The sequence below is a fragment of the Poecilia latipinna genome, unplaced genomic scaffold (genome assembly GCF_001443285.1).
Source record: "Poecilia latipinna isolate Pla-1442-1.1 unplaced genomic scaffold, P_latipinna-1.0 Scaffold2229, whole genome shotgun sequence".
In the NCBI taxonomy this organism is placed as follows: domain Eukaryota; kingdom Metazoa; phylum Chordata; class Actinopteri; order Cyprinodontiformes; family Poeciliidae; genus Poecilia; species Poecilia latipinna.
The window spans coordinates 16331-30027 of NW_015114845.1; the positions used below are offsets into that span (position 1 = coordinate 16331).

Below are 13697 nucleotides of genomic sequence, written 5' to 3' on the forward strand. Positions count from 1 at the left end.
AGAAAAGTTTTGTGGGCGGGGGGGTGGGGGAGAGTGAAACTGTTGACCGGGGGGCTGGATTACTGCCGACGACATATTCGCGTTTGTAGATAGATTTTTACCCAGAATGCAAATGGAAAAAATCTGTGAGCGAAACGGTGACTGGTACTGACTAGTATATATTCCATTGAGGGACAATGGAATATATATGGTGTATGGAAAAAAAACACTGAATGCTCTCTGGTATTGTTCAGGGGGCCGGACCAAATGAGGAGGCCCGCAGGCTGTAGTTTGGGGACCCCTGGCTTGGACCATGATTATTTATTATTTTCCTCAAAATCTCTCAGATTGCAGCGTGTTTGCTATGATAAACACTGTCAATATTGTGAGGTCAGCTCATCTGGATAACAGATATGTACTTTCAGACAAATTGTGATTGCTGATTTGTCAGTTGCTGACAAATGCCCTGGAATGATTGGGGGAGGATTGCTCTATGTCCGCAAGAGGGCAGTGTCATGATGGTGGTTTTGGTGAGGTGAGGGAAGACGCAGGCAGACCCAGGATGAAAATGATGATGATGATTTAATGATAATCCACAGAACTGAACAACAGTGAACAAGACGTTACACGACGAGGATCCGACAAGAGACAAAGACAACAGGTGGGACTAAATACACTGGGAGGGTAATCAAGGAAACGAGACACAGCTGGGAACAATCAACAGGGAAGACAGAGACTCACAGGGGAATAGACTAATAAACACAGAAAAAACCTCAAAATAAATACACAGAAAACACAGATCACAACAGTACCCCCCCCCTCCCCCTCAAGGGCAGCTACCAGATGCACCCCCCAAAAAAATCCAAACACTGGACGGGGCTAGAGTCCAAAAATCAACGAAAAACAGAACAAAACTCAAATACGGTCAGGGTGGGACCTGCCGTTAACAGTCCAGAGGACATTGCTGGCGCAGGAAGCGCAGACGAGGAGGCGGTTCCGACAGTCGCCGCCGCCGCAGCAGGAACTCAGGCCCGTGGGGCCGGCTGGACGCTCTGGAAGGCCGGCAGAGGGGCCGGCCGGCTGGACGCTCGGACAGAGCACTGCGACACTCGGGAGGCTGCTCCACAGCAGCAGGCACAGGAAACTCGGGAGGCAGAGTCTTGGGCGGAGCACAGGGAAACTCGGGAGGCAGAGTCTTGGGCGGAGCACAGAGAAGCTGAGGCTCGTCCGCAAACTCAGGGGGCGGAGCACAGGGAAGCTGAGGCTCGTCCGCAAACTCAGGGGGCGGAGCACAGGGAAGCTGAGGCTCGTCCGCAAGCTCAGGGGGCGGAGCACAGGGAAGCTGAGGCTCGTCCGCAAACTCAGGGGTCGGAGCCACGGGTAACTCAGGCTGCTCACCAGCAGGGGGTACGGGGAACTCTGGATGGGGAGGCGCCTTGGCGCAGGGACAGGCGGAGATTGGAGGCGGCGGTGACGGCTTGGCCCAGGGGCCGGGATCTCCGGCGGCTCAGGGCAGCGGTGACGGCTTGGCCCATGGGCCGGGATCTCCGGTGGCTCAGGGCAGCGGTGACGGCGGGGCCCCACTCCGGGCGGGGGGATCGCCAGCCGCGATCCCCACAGAAGAGCTCCGCCACAAAACTCCTCCAGCAGGACTGCTCCGAACCACTGCCACAGGCTCCACTGTCTTATTTGGGTCCGCATCATGGGTCTCTCACCTTCTGTTTGGTCGGATCCTACTGTCATGATGGTGGGTTTGGTGAGGTGAGGGAAGACACAGGCAGACCCAGGATGAAGATGATGATGATGATGATGATGATGATTTAATGATAGTCCACGGAACTGAACAACGGTGAAACAAGACGTTACACGACGAGGATCCGACAAGAGACAAAGACAACAGGTGGGACTAAATACACTGGGAGGGTAATCAAAGAAACGAGACACAGCTGGGATCAATCAACAGGGAAGACAGAGACTCACAGGGGAACAGACTAATAAACAGAAAAAAAAAATCAAAATAAATATACAGAAAACAGATCACAACAGGCAGAGCCGGCATCATGTCAATTGTTTCCTGGAAGTGATAATACACAAAGTTCAAATCCTGCTCTGTGATGTTTTATTTCTTTCTTTTTCTAACTCAATATACAATAATTTTATTTTTTTTATTTTGTGTATTTTAATGAAAATGTCATAATAACTACAAATAAGAAATCTTAAAATGGATGACAAAAAATAGAACTAAATCTAATATTTTCTGGGGGTGCCAATGGGGTGCTATGACTTTTTCTTGCGGTGTCATATCTCTTGCTAGATAATGTCAAACATTGAGAAGTTTTAATTATTGTTATCAAACATGCCATTCTGAAGCCAAAAACCCCCCTCATAAATATATATAGCCAAATACGATAATCAACTAATTTAAAGTTAAAACTCCGTTTCACACAAACACAAGGTCACTATCAAGCTAATTTTCTATTAGCAGCTTCATAAATCTTTTTGATAAACATTACATTTCCAACACACATGAAAACAAACCTTTATTTTGGCTTTTTTTTTCTATTCTTCCTCTTTCTTTTCTCTGTCCCTGAAGTTTTTTGTCTTTTTTGTGACATTGTTTTGCTAACTTATCTTCGACAGGAGCTTTGAAGGTTTAGATTCGCACTGCGCATTGCAGTTCATGTTAACAGGAAGCATGACCTATTTATTTGTTCTTTCGTCCATAAAAATGATTTCTACATACACTATCAAACATATATTATTATAATAATAAATCAAAACTTGATAATGAAATCATATGTTTCTGTTACTATAATGACATAGAAACCATTACAAATGAATAAAAAACAGCTCCACTCAAGGAGCCCCCTTAGTGCCCTGGGGCCCTTAGCAGCTGTTTAGTTTGCTTATGACTTGGGCTGGCCCTTGTCAACAGACAGAGTAAAAAGGTACAAGTGCTTTTGAGATGATCACCAGTTCGGGTTATTTCACCTTTGTTTACCTTTGCTGTGGCGCTTTACAGATGCTGTAATTTCTGAACGTTCAATAAACAACAAAATTGGACTAATTACCTCGTCCGTTTGCTAGTATACTTAATTCACAACAAACATCAAATGTGTATTTTCATTAAGTATTTAACAAACAAATAGCTCCTACCATGACAGTTATATGAAATTAAATTAATTATCCAATATAGAATAAAATTGGTGCTCTCTGCCATCTTGCTTTGAGCTCAGAGTTTGAGAGGTGCTTTAATGGCTTTTCCTCTATCAAACATGTTGGTAACTATTTGTCTCTTACTTAGTGGAAATGTTTATGAAACTTTCTCCAAAATGACAACTTTTTTCAACTCTCAAAAGTGGAAAATGAGGAACTATCATTTGCAAATTACACTGAGATCAAATCCAGTCCAGCATCTGGAACTTTGTAATGAAATCGTGAAAAGTATTCCAACTTAGGAAGATGCACCTTTAACTTAGAAGTGCCCTGTGGTTCCTCCTATTAGTTTGCCTTCTTTCCCATTTAAAATATAAAACCACATTTCAGATCTAACACAACTGACTGACACCTGCTGGCCTCAGGTTTGAAATTCCTCAGCAAACTCCTCCCAGTGTCAGAAATCTCAACAAGGAAGTTGCAGCATTAGGTTTTTTTTATCACGTTTATATGTTTACTATAACTGATGTATAAAATAAGTCAATATAGTTTCATTTACAATTTTTATGTCTTCGTGTCCTGTGGTAGTTCTCAGCTGTCTAGTGAGAGAAAAAGTAGATCTTGGTCTCAAAAAGTTTGAGCACCCCTGTTCTATGCCTTCAACTTGCATATTGGACCCATTCCAAACAAAATTATTTAAGGAGGTTTTCCCTTTGATTATTGCCCATATGGTAGCTATGATCAGGGGCACCATATCCACCTTATTCCTTGGGGGCTTACTGGGGAAACGATTATGGGTCTTACTTCTGGTGCCCACCGGAAGTGGCAGTATTTCATTGTAATTTGTAGGGTTTTTTGCTAATCTATATTCATGATAGAAGTTACATCTCTCTTTTCAATTATAATACAATATTTAGTAACTCTTGTTTACGGACATGCTGTCTGCTACCAGAGAGCTGCTCAGTACAGAGGAGTTTAATCACGGGGAGCGACAGGAACACGATTGTTAAGTTTTGTAATGGAATGACCGTGACTTAGCAGCGCTGCTAGTTTTCATTGCCTACCGACAGATAAGGACACAAAAAGAATTTGGCTAAAAATTCTAAACTTGGACAGAGAACCCAAAATGCTTTATGTGTGCTTGTTTCATTGTGCGGATGGAAAGCCAAGGGAAGAAAACCTGCAAATGCATCTGAAGCAACGAAATCAGTGAAGTAGTTTGCTAGTGTGAGTTATTTATGGCCATTTCTTCAAGTCGACATCCCTCCCTGCATTAGCTGTAGGTAGCGGTAAAACAATATTGCCACATGTAAGCTGTGATAGCTGGAGTTCCCACATGTTTTATACCTAAAACCTCTGTGGGAAGTTGGTTAGCGAGTTGCTAACATTTAAACAAATGGTGGTTCGGGTTAGCAGTGGAAGTCGTGCCCATAAATCGCACAAAGCCTCATGGGGGCTTGGAATAAGGTGGATAGGGGGGGAAAGGTTAGGACAATTCCAAGGGTCCCTGACCGACAGGGACCCTCCCACAATTTTTTTTTCTTATAGAAATAGAAAAAATTGGGGGCCCTGTTAATTACAAAATTAATCATATAGTGTTTTATAAATTTTTTTAGCAGTAAAAACGAAATGTTACCACTCCCAGACCAAAAACCACACATCCATATTTGCACTGAACGCCCCCTGGATCTGTATGAAATGGTTCCTCCCTGCTTAGCGCTTGACGGTGACGGTGTTCAGCAGCAGTCGGTACAAGACAAGAACGACTGCAGCTGTTACTATGCTGCCCAGAAAAAATATAAAGCCAGGATTTCAAAAAGAAAGAGAGAAAAAAGACAAGAATGTCAAATTATAACCCAGATTTTTTCCGAGAGGTGGGTAGACATGAGATTGTCAACCATGTAGCATAATTAGCTTAGCTACAGACTCCTGTTTGCCTCCATTCCACTAGCATTTAATGAATGAAGGAAATAATTTAACAACATATTGATATATTTAACTTATACCTGTACCTCTTACCACACTTAACAGATGAGTCAGACAGCAGCAGCTATAACCCCAATACCAGCTTAACCCCTCCTCCATGCCCCAGTGTAAACGGTAAAATCCACGTAGACTGTGTTCAATCTATGTGGATTTTTCCTGTCTCTACTCTTTTTACAATAACACAACAAAAACTATTTATTTATTACTCACAGAAATTCAAACAATCTTGATAAAATCTTCCATTAGCACACTTAGCAGTAGGTGAAAGAGGTTGATTGACAGCGCTAAGACCCTCCTCCTGGTTCTGATTGGTTGTTTTGGTCAGAATGGTGCATTACTTTAGACAGCAGTAGCAGCTCAAGGATGAGGTGGAGGAGATTGAGAGATTGATCTTTTCACAGATTATCTGTTTAGCAAACTATCACAACATGGTGACAGCTTCAACAAATGTGGAAAAAGTAGCTTGTATAATGAGCTCATCTGGGAGAGAGCCCATATGAGGCTCTGGCTCTAGTAATTTTCTTTGAATTCAGAAGTTTTGTTTTGTAATTTTGTGATTGTTTACCTTTAAAATGTAACTCCAAAATGACACCACAGGCACAGCTTCTTCAAGATGGGCGCTTCCACAGGAAAACATGTAATTTGTTATGCAATCAGGAGTTTACATAGACTCACCAAAACATTTGCTAAGGTTGGTCTGTTTGTCAATGAAAATCTTTGCTGAGATCACGTTTCCAAAAGGTAAAAACATCTGCAGCAGATCCTGGTCTCCAAACTCCTGAGGCAGGTGATAAATGAAAAGGTTTGCTCCCTCTGGGCCTACAGAACAAAAAGAGCATTTGTCAAAATAAACAGGAATAGCAATCCACAATACCATTAAAATATTGGTGTCCTTACATATTTCTTCTGTATTTAATTTTTCTTGCTTTTGTTTCATGTAAACAATCACATTTTAATTATTAGACAAAGAAAAGATGCACATTTCAGTTTATTTCATATAATGGGCAGATAGATAGATAGATAGATAGATAGATAGATAGATAGATAGATAGATAGATAGATAGATAGATAGATAGATAGATAGATAGATAGATAGATAGATAGGAGTTGTATCTCCCATACAGAACTCTTACATATACATAAAAAAAAACATAAAACCCACCAATCTTACAAACCATCTGTTTCTGTTGTATTCCTGTTAACCCTTTTTCCACTGAGAAGTTGGACACTTTAAATGCACAAGAGACAAAGGAGTTCCTCAGCCTGTTGGTACTGCATTTTAGAAGAAGCAGTCTCCCACTGAACCTGCTTTCCTGGCTGCTGATGACAGAGTGAAGAAGGTGGCTGGCATTGTCCATAACAGCCTGGAGTTTCTGCAATGTTCTCCTCTCTGCTACCGTTGCTAGAGAGTCCAGCCTCATACCGACCACTGAGCCAGCCTACTTGATTTGTTTCTTCAATCTGGAAAGGTCTGCCTTGGAAATTCTTCCACACCAGCACACTACAGTGCATCATCATCATCAACAACAACTTTATTTATAAAGTGCTTTAACACTAGCTGCAGCTAAAAAAAGTGTTGATCAGTAATAGATAAATAAGATAAAGAAAGCATTAAAAAAACAACAGGGTGATAACGCCACCCCAGCAGCTTTCCACAGATGTTTAAAGATCTCAGCCTCCTCAGAGAATGCACTCCTCAGGCCTTCAATTTGACAAAGCAGACACTCCCAGGATGGCATCTCACAAGAAATCCTGTCAGACTGTGGTCCCCAGTTTGTCTCCCAAGTTTGGAAACAGTTCTGTTCTGCCATTGATGCCAAAGTCACACTTACTTCAGGTTATTATCCCCAATCAAATGGGCAAACTGAAAGAATGAATAGGGAAGTAGAATCCATCGTCAGATGTCTCACCTCCACTAATCCATCCGACTGGCGCCAGTTCTAACCCTGGATAAAGTTCACAAAGCCTAAAGCAGGGGTGTCAAACTCCAGTCCTCAAGGGCCGCTGTCCTGCAGTGTTTAGATGTGCCACAGGTAAAAAACAGTGGAATGAAATGGCTTAATTACCTCCTCCCTGTGTAGATCGGTTCTCCTGAGCCTTGCTAATGACCTAATTATTCTTTTCAGGTGTGGTGCAGCAGAGGCACATCTAAAAGTTGCAGGACAGAGGCCCTTGAGGACTGGAGTTTGACACCCCTGGCCTAAAGTGTAAATAAAGTGCAATTTTTTGGAAAGTGTGCCTTCTGTTATAACTGGCATAAAACTAAAAGAATTTCAGAGAAAGATCATATCAACACAATGTACAAGTAGGCATTGCAGTGACTTAAAAATAGCTGTCACCGTGTTTTAAAGTCACTGCATTACCTACTTGTACATTTTAGAACCAATAGAAAGGTTCTTGAATTGTGCTGCTTAGGGTGGCAGCACATTGGAGTAGCTCTGATACTTTCATTGAGATCTTTTTCTGTTTTCAAACATTTGTTCCTTATTATTTTGGACTGCCAGTACTTTTTATACTTATACTTTATACTTGTGTTACTTTTGCTATGATGGATAACCATAGCAACAGGGACATGTACAGCAGGGAGCAGCTGATTAATATTGCAAGACCTGACATAATATCACAACTGAAGTATTAATGCCATTAATACAAGACACTTTGATGTTTGGCAAACTGTCTGCAATCATTCAATGAATTTTTACAGATGACATTCACTGTTTTGTATTTGATGACGTCAAATTAAAACACAACTAAACGTCCAGTGGCTGTTTGCTGTGGACGTTCAGCGAATGTCTAGCAAACATCCAGCCAGCATTCGGTGACCATCCATAGATGTTATTCAGCCCACATTGGTAGAATGTCTGCAGACGACATCCGCTGCACATTTAATGGCATTAAATTTTGATATCCATCATACATTGTATGTGATTGTTCCCCTAAGGTTCAAGGCAACATTTAGGGGGTGTTGTCTGAACGTTCAATGCTAGCTGGGTACTGCAGACTATCATTATCAGACATGTGCAATATACATTTTTTCATCTCAAATACAACATTTGTCACACAGTACAGTGCGATAGTTTTTAAAAAATAAAAAAGACAATATATTTACAAGGTTAGAGGAGAAGCAAGTCAGTCAGCATGTCCAACAATTTTAAGATTTTTGTCGGACAATTGTCAGATGTGTTTGTAATGTCCAAAGTGTTTTCACAAACACTGCAGCTAGAAACTAAACAGGTTCTAAGCGAATTACCCTGTAGTAACTTCAGAGATCTTGAACAGCATCACTCCCTACAGAACACACCACCACCCCCAACATAGTTGTGATGACTCCCACAATGCCCTAACTAGCTGACAACCTAAACATCTTCTGCATGTTTTAAACCCAGCCATTCACATTTATAACCCTCTTACCAACATACATCAGCAACATGTGGTGTGCTGTTGTATTTGCCGTCTGTCAATTGCATTCTCTCTCTCTCTCTCTCTCTCTCTCTCTCTCTCTCTCTCTCTTTCTCTCTCTCTCTTCCTCCATCAGATTGCCTAAAAATGTATCATCAGTACCAAGAGATTTGTTTATGCTAAATTCCTATGTTAAATGACTATCTGCACCCATCACCAACAACTCTACAATTCTATTATTCTGTTTTCAACTCCTAGTTGATAAAACTCACCTTCTTTTTGGCTTCCAGCAGCTGACACATTTTGCTGGGATAGCAGGCTCTGATTATAGAAGTTGGGTAGGGCAGCAGCTGCATACTGCTGAATACCTGAGTAGGCTTGGCTCAGTGCCTCCACTGTATTACCTGAGCCATGAGACAAGCCACCAGAAGAAAAGTTGCCATTTATTGTTGCCATGCCTGTATCAATTACACAAAAAAATAGGTACAATTTTTCCAAAAGTAAATTTGATTCCTACCAAGCAATACATCAGTGTTTCATAACCCTGGTCCTCAAGGCACACTTTAGATGTTTCCTTACTTCAGCCCAGCTGATTTCAGTTGAAGGCAGATTGACAGACAATTGCTGAACTACAATCAACTGAATCAATAGTATTAAAGCACGGAGATATCTAGAACATGCAGGGCAGTGTGGCTTGGAGAGCAGGGCTGAGAAACACTGCAATAAGTAACAATGTCAGGAAAGTCAGTGTTGATAATACAGTGCCTGGAAAGTATTCACCCTTCTACTGAGAGATCCAGGTAAGCTACACAGAAAAAGTTTGTAGACTACAATGTGGTGTTGTTGTTGTCTTTGACTTAGTGGATAAGTCAAAGTTTAAACCGGTAATAGAGAATTTATATTGGGAAAATGGCTGCTCACCTCCAATTCCCACAAACCATGAAAGATTTTGCCAAGAAGAATGGAAAATTGCAGTGTCCAGATGTACAGTGCCTTGTGAAAGTATTCAACCCCCTTGAACATTTCAACCTTTTGCCACTTTTCAGGCTTCAAACATAAAGATCTAAAATTTGTATTATTTTGTGAAGAATCAATAACAAGTGGGACAAAATCGTGAGGTGGAACTAAATTCATTGGATATTTTAAACTTTTTTAACAAATAAACTGCAAAGTGGGGCATGCAATATTATTCAGCCACCTTGCGTTAATACTTTGTAGCACCACCTTTTGGTGCGATTACAGCTGCAAGTCACTTGGTTTTGTCTCTATCAGTTTTGCACATCAAGAAACTGAAATTCTTGCCCATTCTTCCTTGCAAAACAGCTGGAGCTCAGTGAGGTTGGATGGAGAGCCCTTGTGAACAGCAATTTTCAGCTTTTTCCACAGATCCTCGATTGGATTCAGGTCTGGACTTTGACTTGACCATTATAACACCTGGATACATTTATTTGTGAACCGCTCCGCTGTAGATTTTGCTTTATGTTTGGGATCATTGTCGGATTGGAAGATAAATCTCCATCCCAGTCTCAGGTCTTTTGAAGACTGCAACAGATTTTCTTCCAGAATGGTTCTGTATTTGGCTCCATCCATCTTCCCATCAATTTTAAACATCTTCCCTGTTCCTGCTGAAGAAAAGCAGGACCAAACCATGGGCAAAAGGTGGCAAAAAGTTGAAAAGTTCAAAGGGGCTGAATACTTTTGCAAGGCACTGTACAAGCTTGATTGAGAACTATCCACATAAACTCTGTGCTCTTTTCACTTTGAAATCAGTTTTTTTTGTAATTTTGTTCAAAGATGATGGATTTATAGAAGCAATAGAAAGGGTAAACACCCAAAGAAGTGAATTTATAGACAGTGAATTTGTTTTTTTCATTAACAAGGTTTGTGAGAAAATAGTAGAAAACTGAAAATTTAAGCATTTTATATAAAACAAACCCATAGTAAAATAAAAACAGCGCAGTTTACTTTGAAATATCCTTTACAGTTAGAATGAAAACACATAAGTTTTCATATGAATATTTGATTCAACTTGTGTAACATTCAGTTTCGTCATGGTTCCAGTAATTCCTTTGGTCAGCATTCTCTGATGCTGATTACAACACTCACTTGTGGGACCCAGAAATTAAGCCACAACACGAGGGTGAAAATTTTAACTCAGTAATTTACTTAAAAACAGAGCAGCAAAAGCACATTGGAACTGGATCATCAACTGCAGCACAGTGAGGGGAGAGTAAAGATTGGTGATCTAAATAACACTCCAAATTAAACTTTTAGTATGTGGTGGATACACCACATACTGCCGATAAGCTGAACTGCACTGATGAAAGGCAAATGGATGAGAACCAAAGAAGGAAAAGAGCTGATGGGCCATGAAGACAGACTGAGTCCCCCACGCCATTGTATAGCACAAGCACAAATCCAAACCATGACTGATGGGCAAGTAAGGGAGAGAGTGAAGTACTCATCCCCAGGAGCAGGCAGGAGAGGGAAGCCAATAAGCCAGGTGTAGGTCCAAGTACAGGTAGCAGACAACCAGCAACAATCTGTCAAGGGCAAGGCAAAGAGGCAAATCCAGATACCAAGGTCAGATAGAGAGACCAGGAAACTACCTGCAATTCAATTTATTAATTTTATATTTGCCTAGGGTTAGGGTCCTTGGCGATTCTTGCCTTTCCAAAATGGGACATCCTGCTTTACCACTCAATATCTCATTCAGGTTAAAGATCCAATCTATTAAACTTGGCCAGGGCTTTTCCATTTCCCCATTGGTTCCAATGGGGAAGTGGAATAAAAATTGCCATTTATTTTATTCCAAAAATAAATGGCAATAAAAGTATTGAACGTCACAAAAAATACTTATGGTGTGTTGGCAATGATGTAAAGGAATGGTGTGAATGTGTGTGTGTGTGTAATTTGAAGAATAAAAGCCAAGTAGGCTTTTATTGCACTTTTATAAGATGTACCATTCTAGGTCACAAAAGTAAAGGGTGTCAGCTTTTGCTTATTAACTGTCATTACTCCTAAAATAATAATGTATAAACATCAACATGGTTCTGGTCAAGGCTAAAATATCCACATCAAAAATATTGCATTTTGCTGTTTATTTTTGAAAAATATTACAAATTTTCAGGTTTTCTCCTTAAGAAACTGAGGACTTGTTTGGACAAAAAGGCATAAAACATAGAAAATATTTTAAAAATATGGAAAACTTTGTGAATAGTTCAGAAGTTGTTAAAAAGGTTAAATGCAGTAAAAGTGAAAAAAAAATGATTTTTTTTTTATTACAGTTTGAAAAGATGAATCATTTTGGGTGATAAAGGATAAAGGTGTCAGTGTTTGCTTTTAACTGTCATTACTCCAAAAAATATAATGCATAGTTAAATCTGCAAGCAACCTCGTAGGGCCGTGGCAGCTCAGCACCACTCTGGCCTCATGGCGACTGCAGAAGCTCCAGTATCACCGCCACCAGTGATGTCAGTAACTGACATCGGACCAGATTTTTCAGTAACAAGTAATCTAACACTTTGCTATTTCAAATCCAGTAGTCAGACTACTGCTACTTATTGAAATCACTTTGCGTTACTATTTTATTTTGTTATTCAATGTTATTTCCTCTGCATCTTGGGGAGTGACCACCGTTTCTCCGATAGTGTCAACAGGAGAGAAATGGAAACAATGGAGGGAGGAGAGAAATGCGCATCTCATTGCTGGAAAAACAGGAACTATATTGAGTTTCTGTCGCCAAGTTCGATTATTATAAGCAGCTTTGTGCTTGTTTTTTTCTAAAGTCACTTGCAGATTTAATGAGACGCGGGTTGCGGTTTTTGGGCTTGGAAATAAGCAGACATAAACCCTAGAATTTGTCTGACTGTCATGGGGTGGTGAGTTTGTAGTGGTGAGAACGAATGCAAGAGTCCAGGTTATGAAGACAGTGAATATTTTAATAATGAAAACTCAGGAACAAGCAGACTGGCAGAGAACGCACGGAAACAGAACAAACTTAGACGATGCTCGACGAGGATCCGACAAGGAACAAAGACAAGAGGAGCGACTAAATACACAGGGAAGGTAATCACAGCAACTAGAAACAGCTGGGCACAATCAACAGGGGAGACAGGACAACACAGAGTATCAGGAAACAGAACCAAACACAGAAAAACCTTGAAATAAATGTACAAAGAACTCAAATCACAACACTGACATCCAGTTAGTTTTAGTCAGACTCTCCCTGTCCATCATTTCCCGGATGATCCGTCCCGTTGTGTCTTTGTTGATGTTAAGTTAATATATTTGCTGTGAATCACGTCGAGCTTCGCGTTGTGCTCCAGAAAACTGCAAACATCGAGATTAATATGAACAGCGCAATAAACGTGAAAACGACCACGAGTGAACGAGTACGTAAAGTTGTGCAACTAATTATAACTATACCATTATAATTATTAATATTAAGATAAGTGTCACAAATTGTGCAGCGGGTCATCTGAGTTGTGGAGCGGCAGGAGGAGCTCTGTGCGCTGCGCTCTGACACCAAACCCAGAGCCATAACGTAGAACCTGGAGGCTGGAGCATGGGGGGGGGGCGGGGTTTAAAACCCTTCTTAGAATTTTCCAGACAATAGTGGAAAACAGAAATTACAAACTTTTTTGAACTGTTGTAACCATTAAACAATCTGCCCTTCAGTTCAACCTTATAAATGGAGACACATTATTGATGTTACCATTATAAAATAGCTTACAATTAAGTATTGGCAAAGATCAATGTAATTTTCATAGGGTGGAGTGTTGTTGTCAGCAGCTGTTGAACGTAAGTAAACAAGTTACTTTTAATGTAACTTAGTTACTTCCCAAATCAACTGCCACATCATCATCATCATCGACGCTCCCACACTGATCCTGCACCTGTCAACTAGGCGGCACTTTTGGCAATTCTTCCAAATAGCCTGCAGTCCAGTTCAGTGCAAGTCCAGCAGCATGTCTTAAATATTTGGCTGAAATCTGACCTTCAACAAAGGAGTTATTGTTACTGTTATGTGGCAATTAATTGGTAAGGACTTCCTGTAGGGTGATACATGTCAAATCCTACTACATGTGTAGTGTAGTTACAAAACGTTAGTGTATACAGTTTCAATCTTATGTCACATACAGGGTGAAGCAGAACCAGTCATCCAAAAATCTTTC

At 40.7% G+C, this 13697-nt stretch overlaps 1 protein-coding gene across 1 annotated transcript in view; it reads right to left on the reverse strand.

Annotated features, from left to right (window-relative positions):
• Nucleotides 1–5564: 5564 nt before the first annotated feature.
• The window catches only part of LOC106936862 (CUGBP Elav-like family member 1), a 71626-nt gene continuing 63493 nt past the window's right edge, over nucleotides 5565–13697 (reverse strand). Inside the window, exons 7-8 of the mRNA XM_015018104.1 lie at nucleotides 8793–8978; nucleotides 5565–5940 (exon numbers count right to left, since the gene is read on the reverse strand). Coding sequence (XP_014873590.1) covers nucleotides 5783–5940; nucleotides 8793–8978 — 344 coding nt within the window. The 3' untranslated portion in view covers nucleotides 5565–5782. The remainder of the gene's footprint in view (nucleotides 5941–8792; nucleotides 8979–13697) is intronic.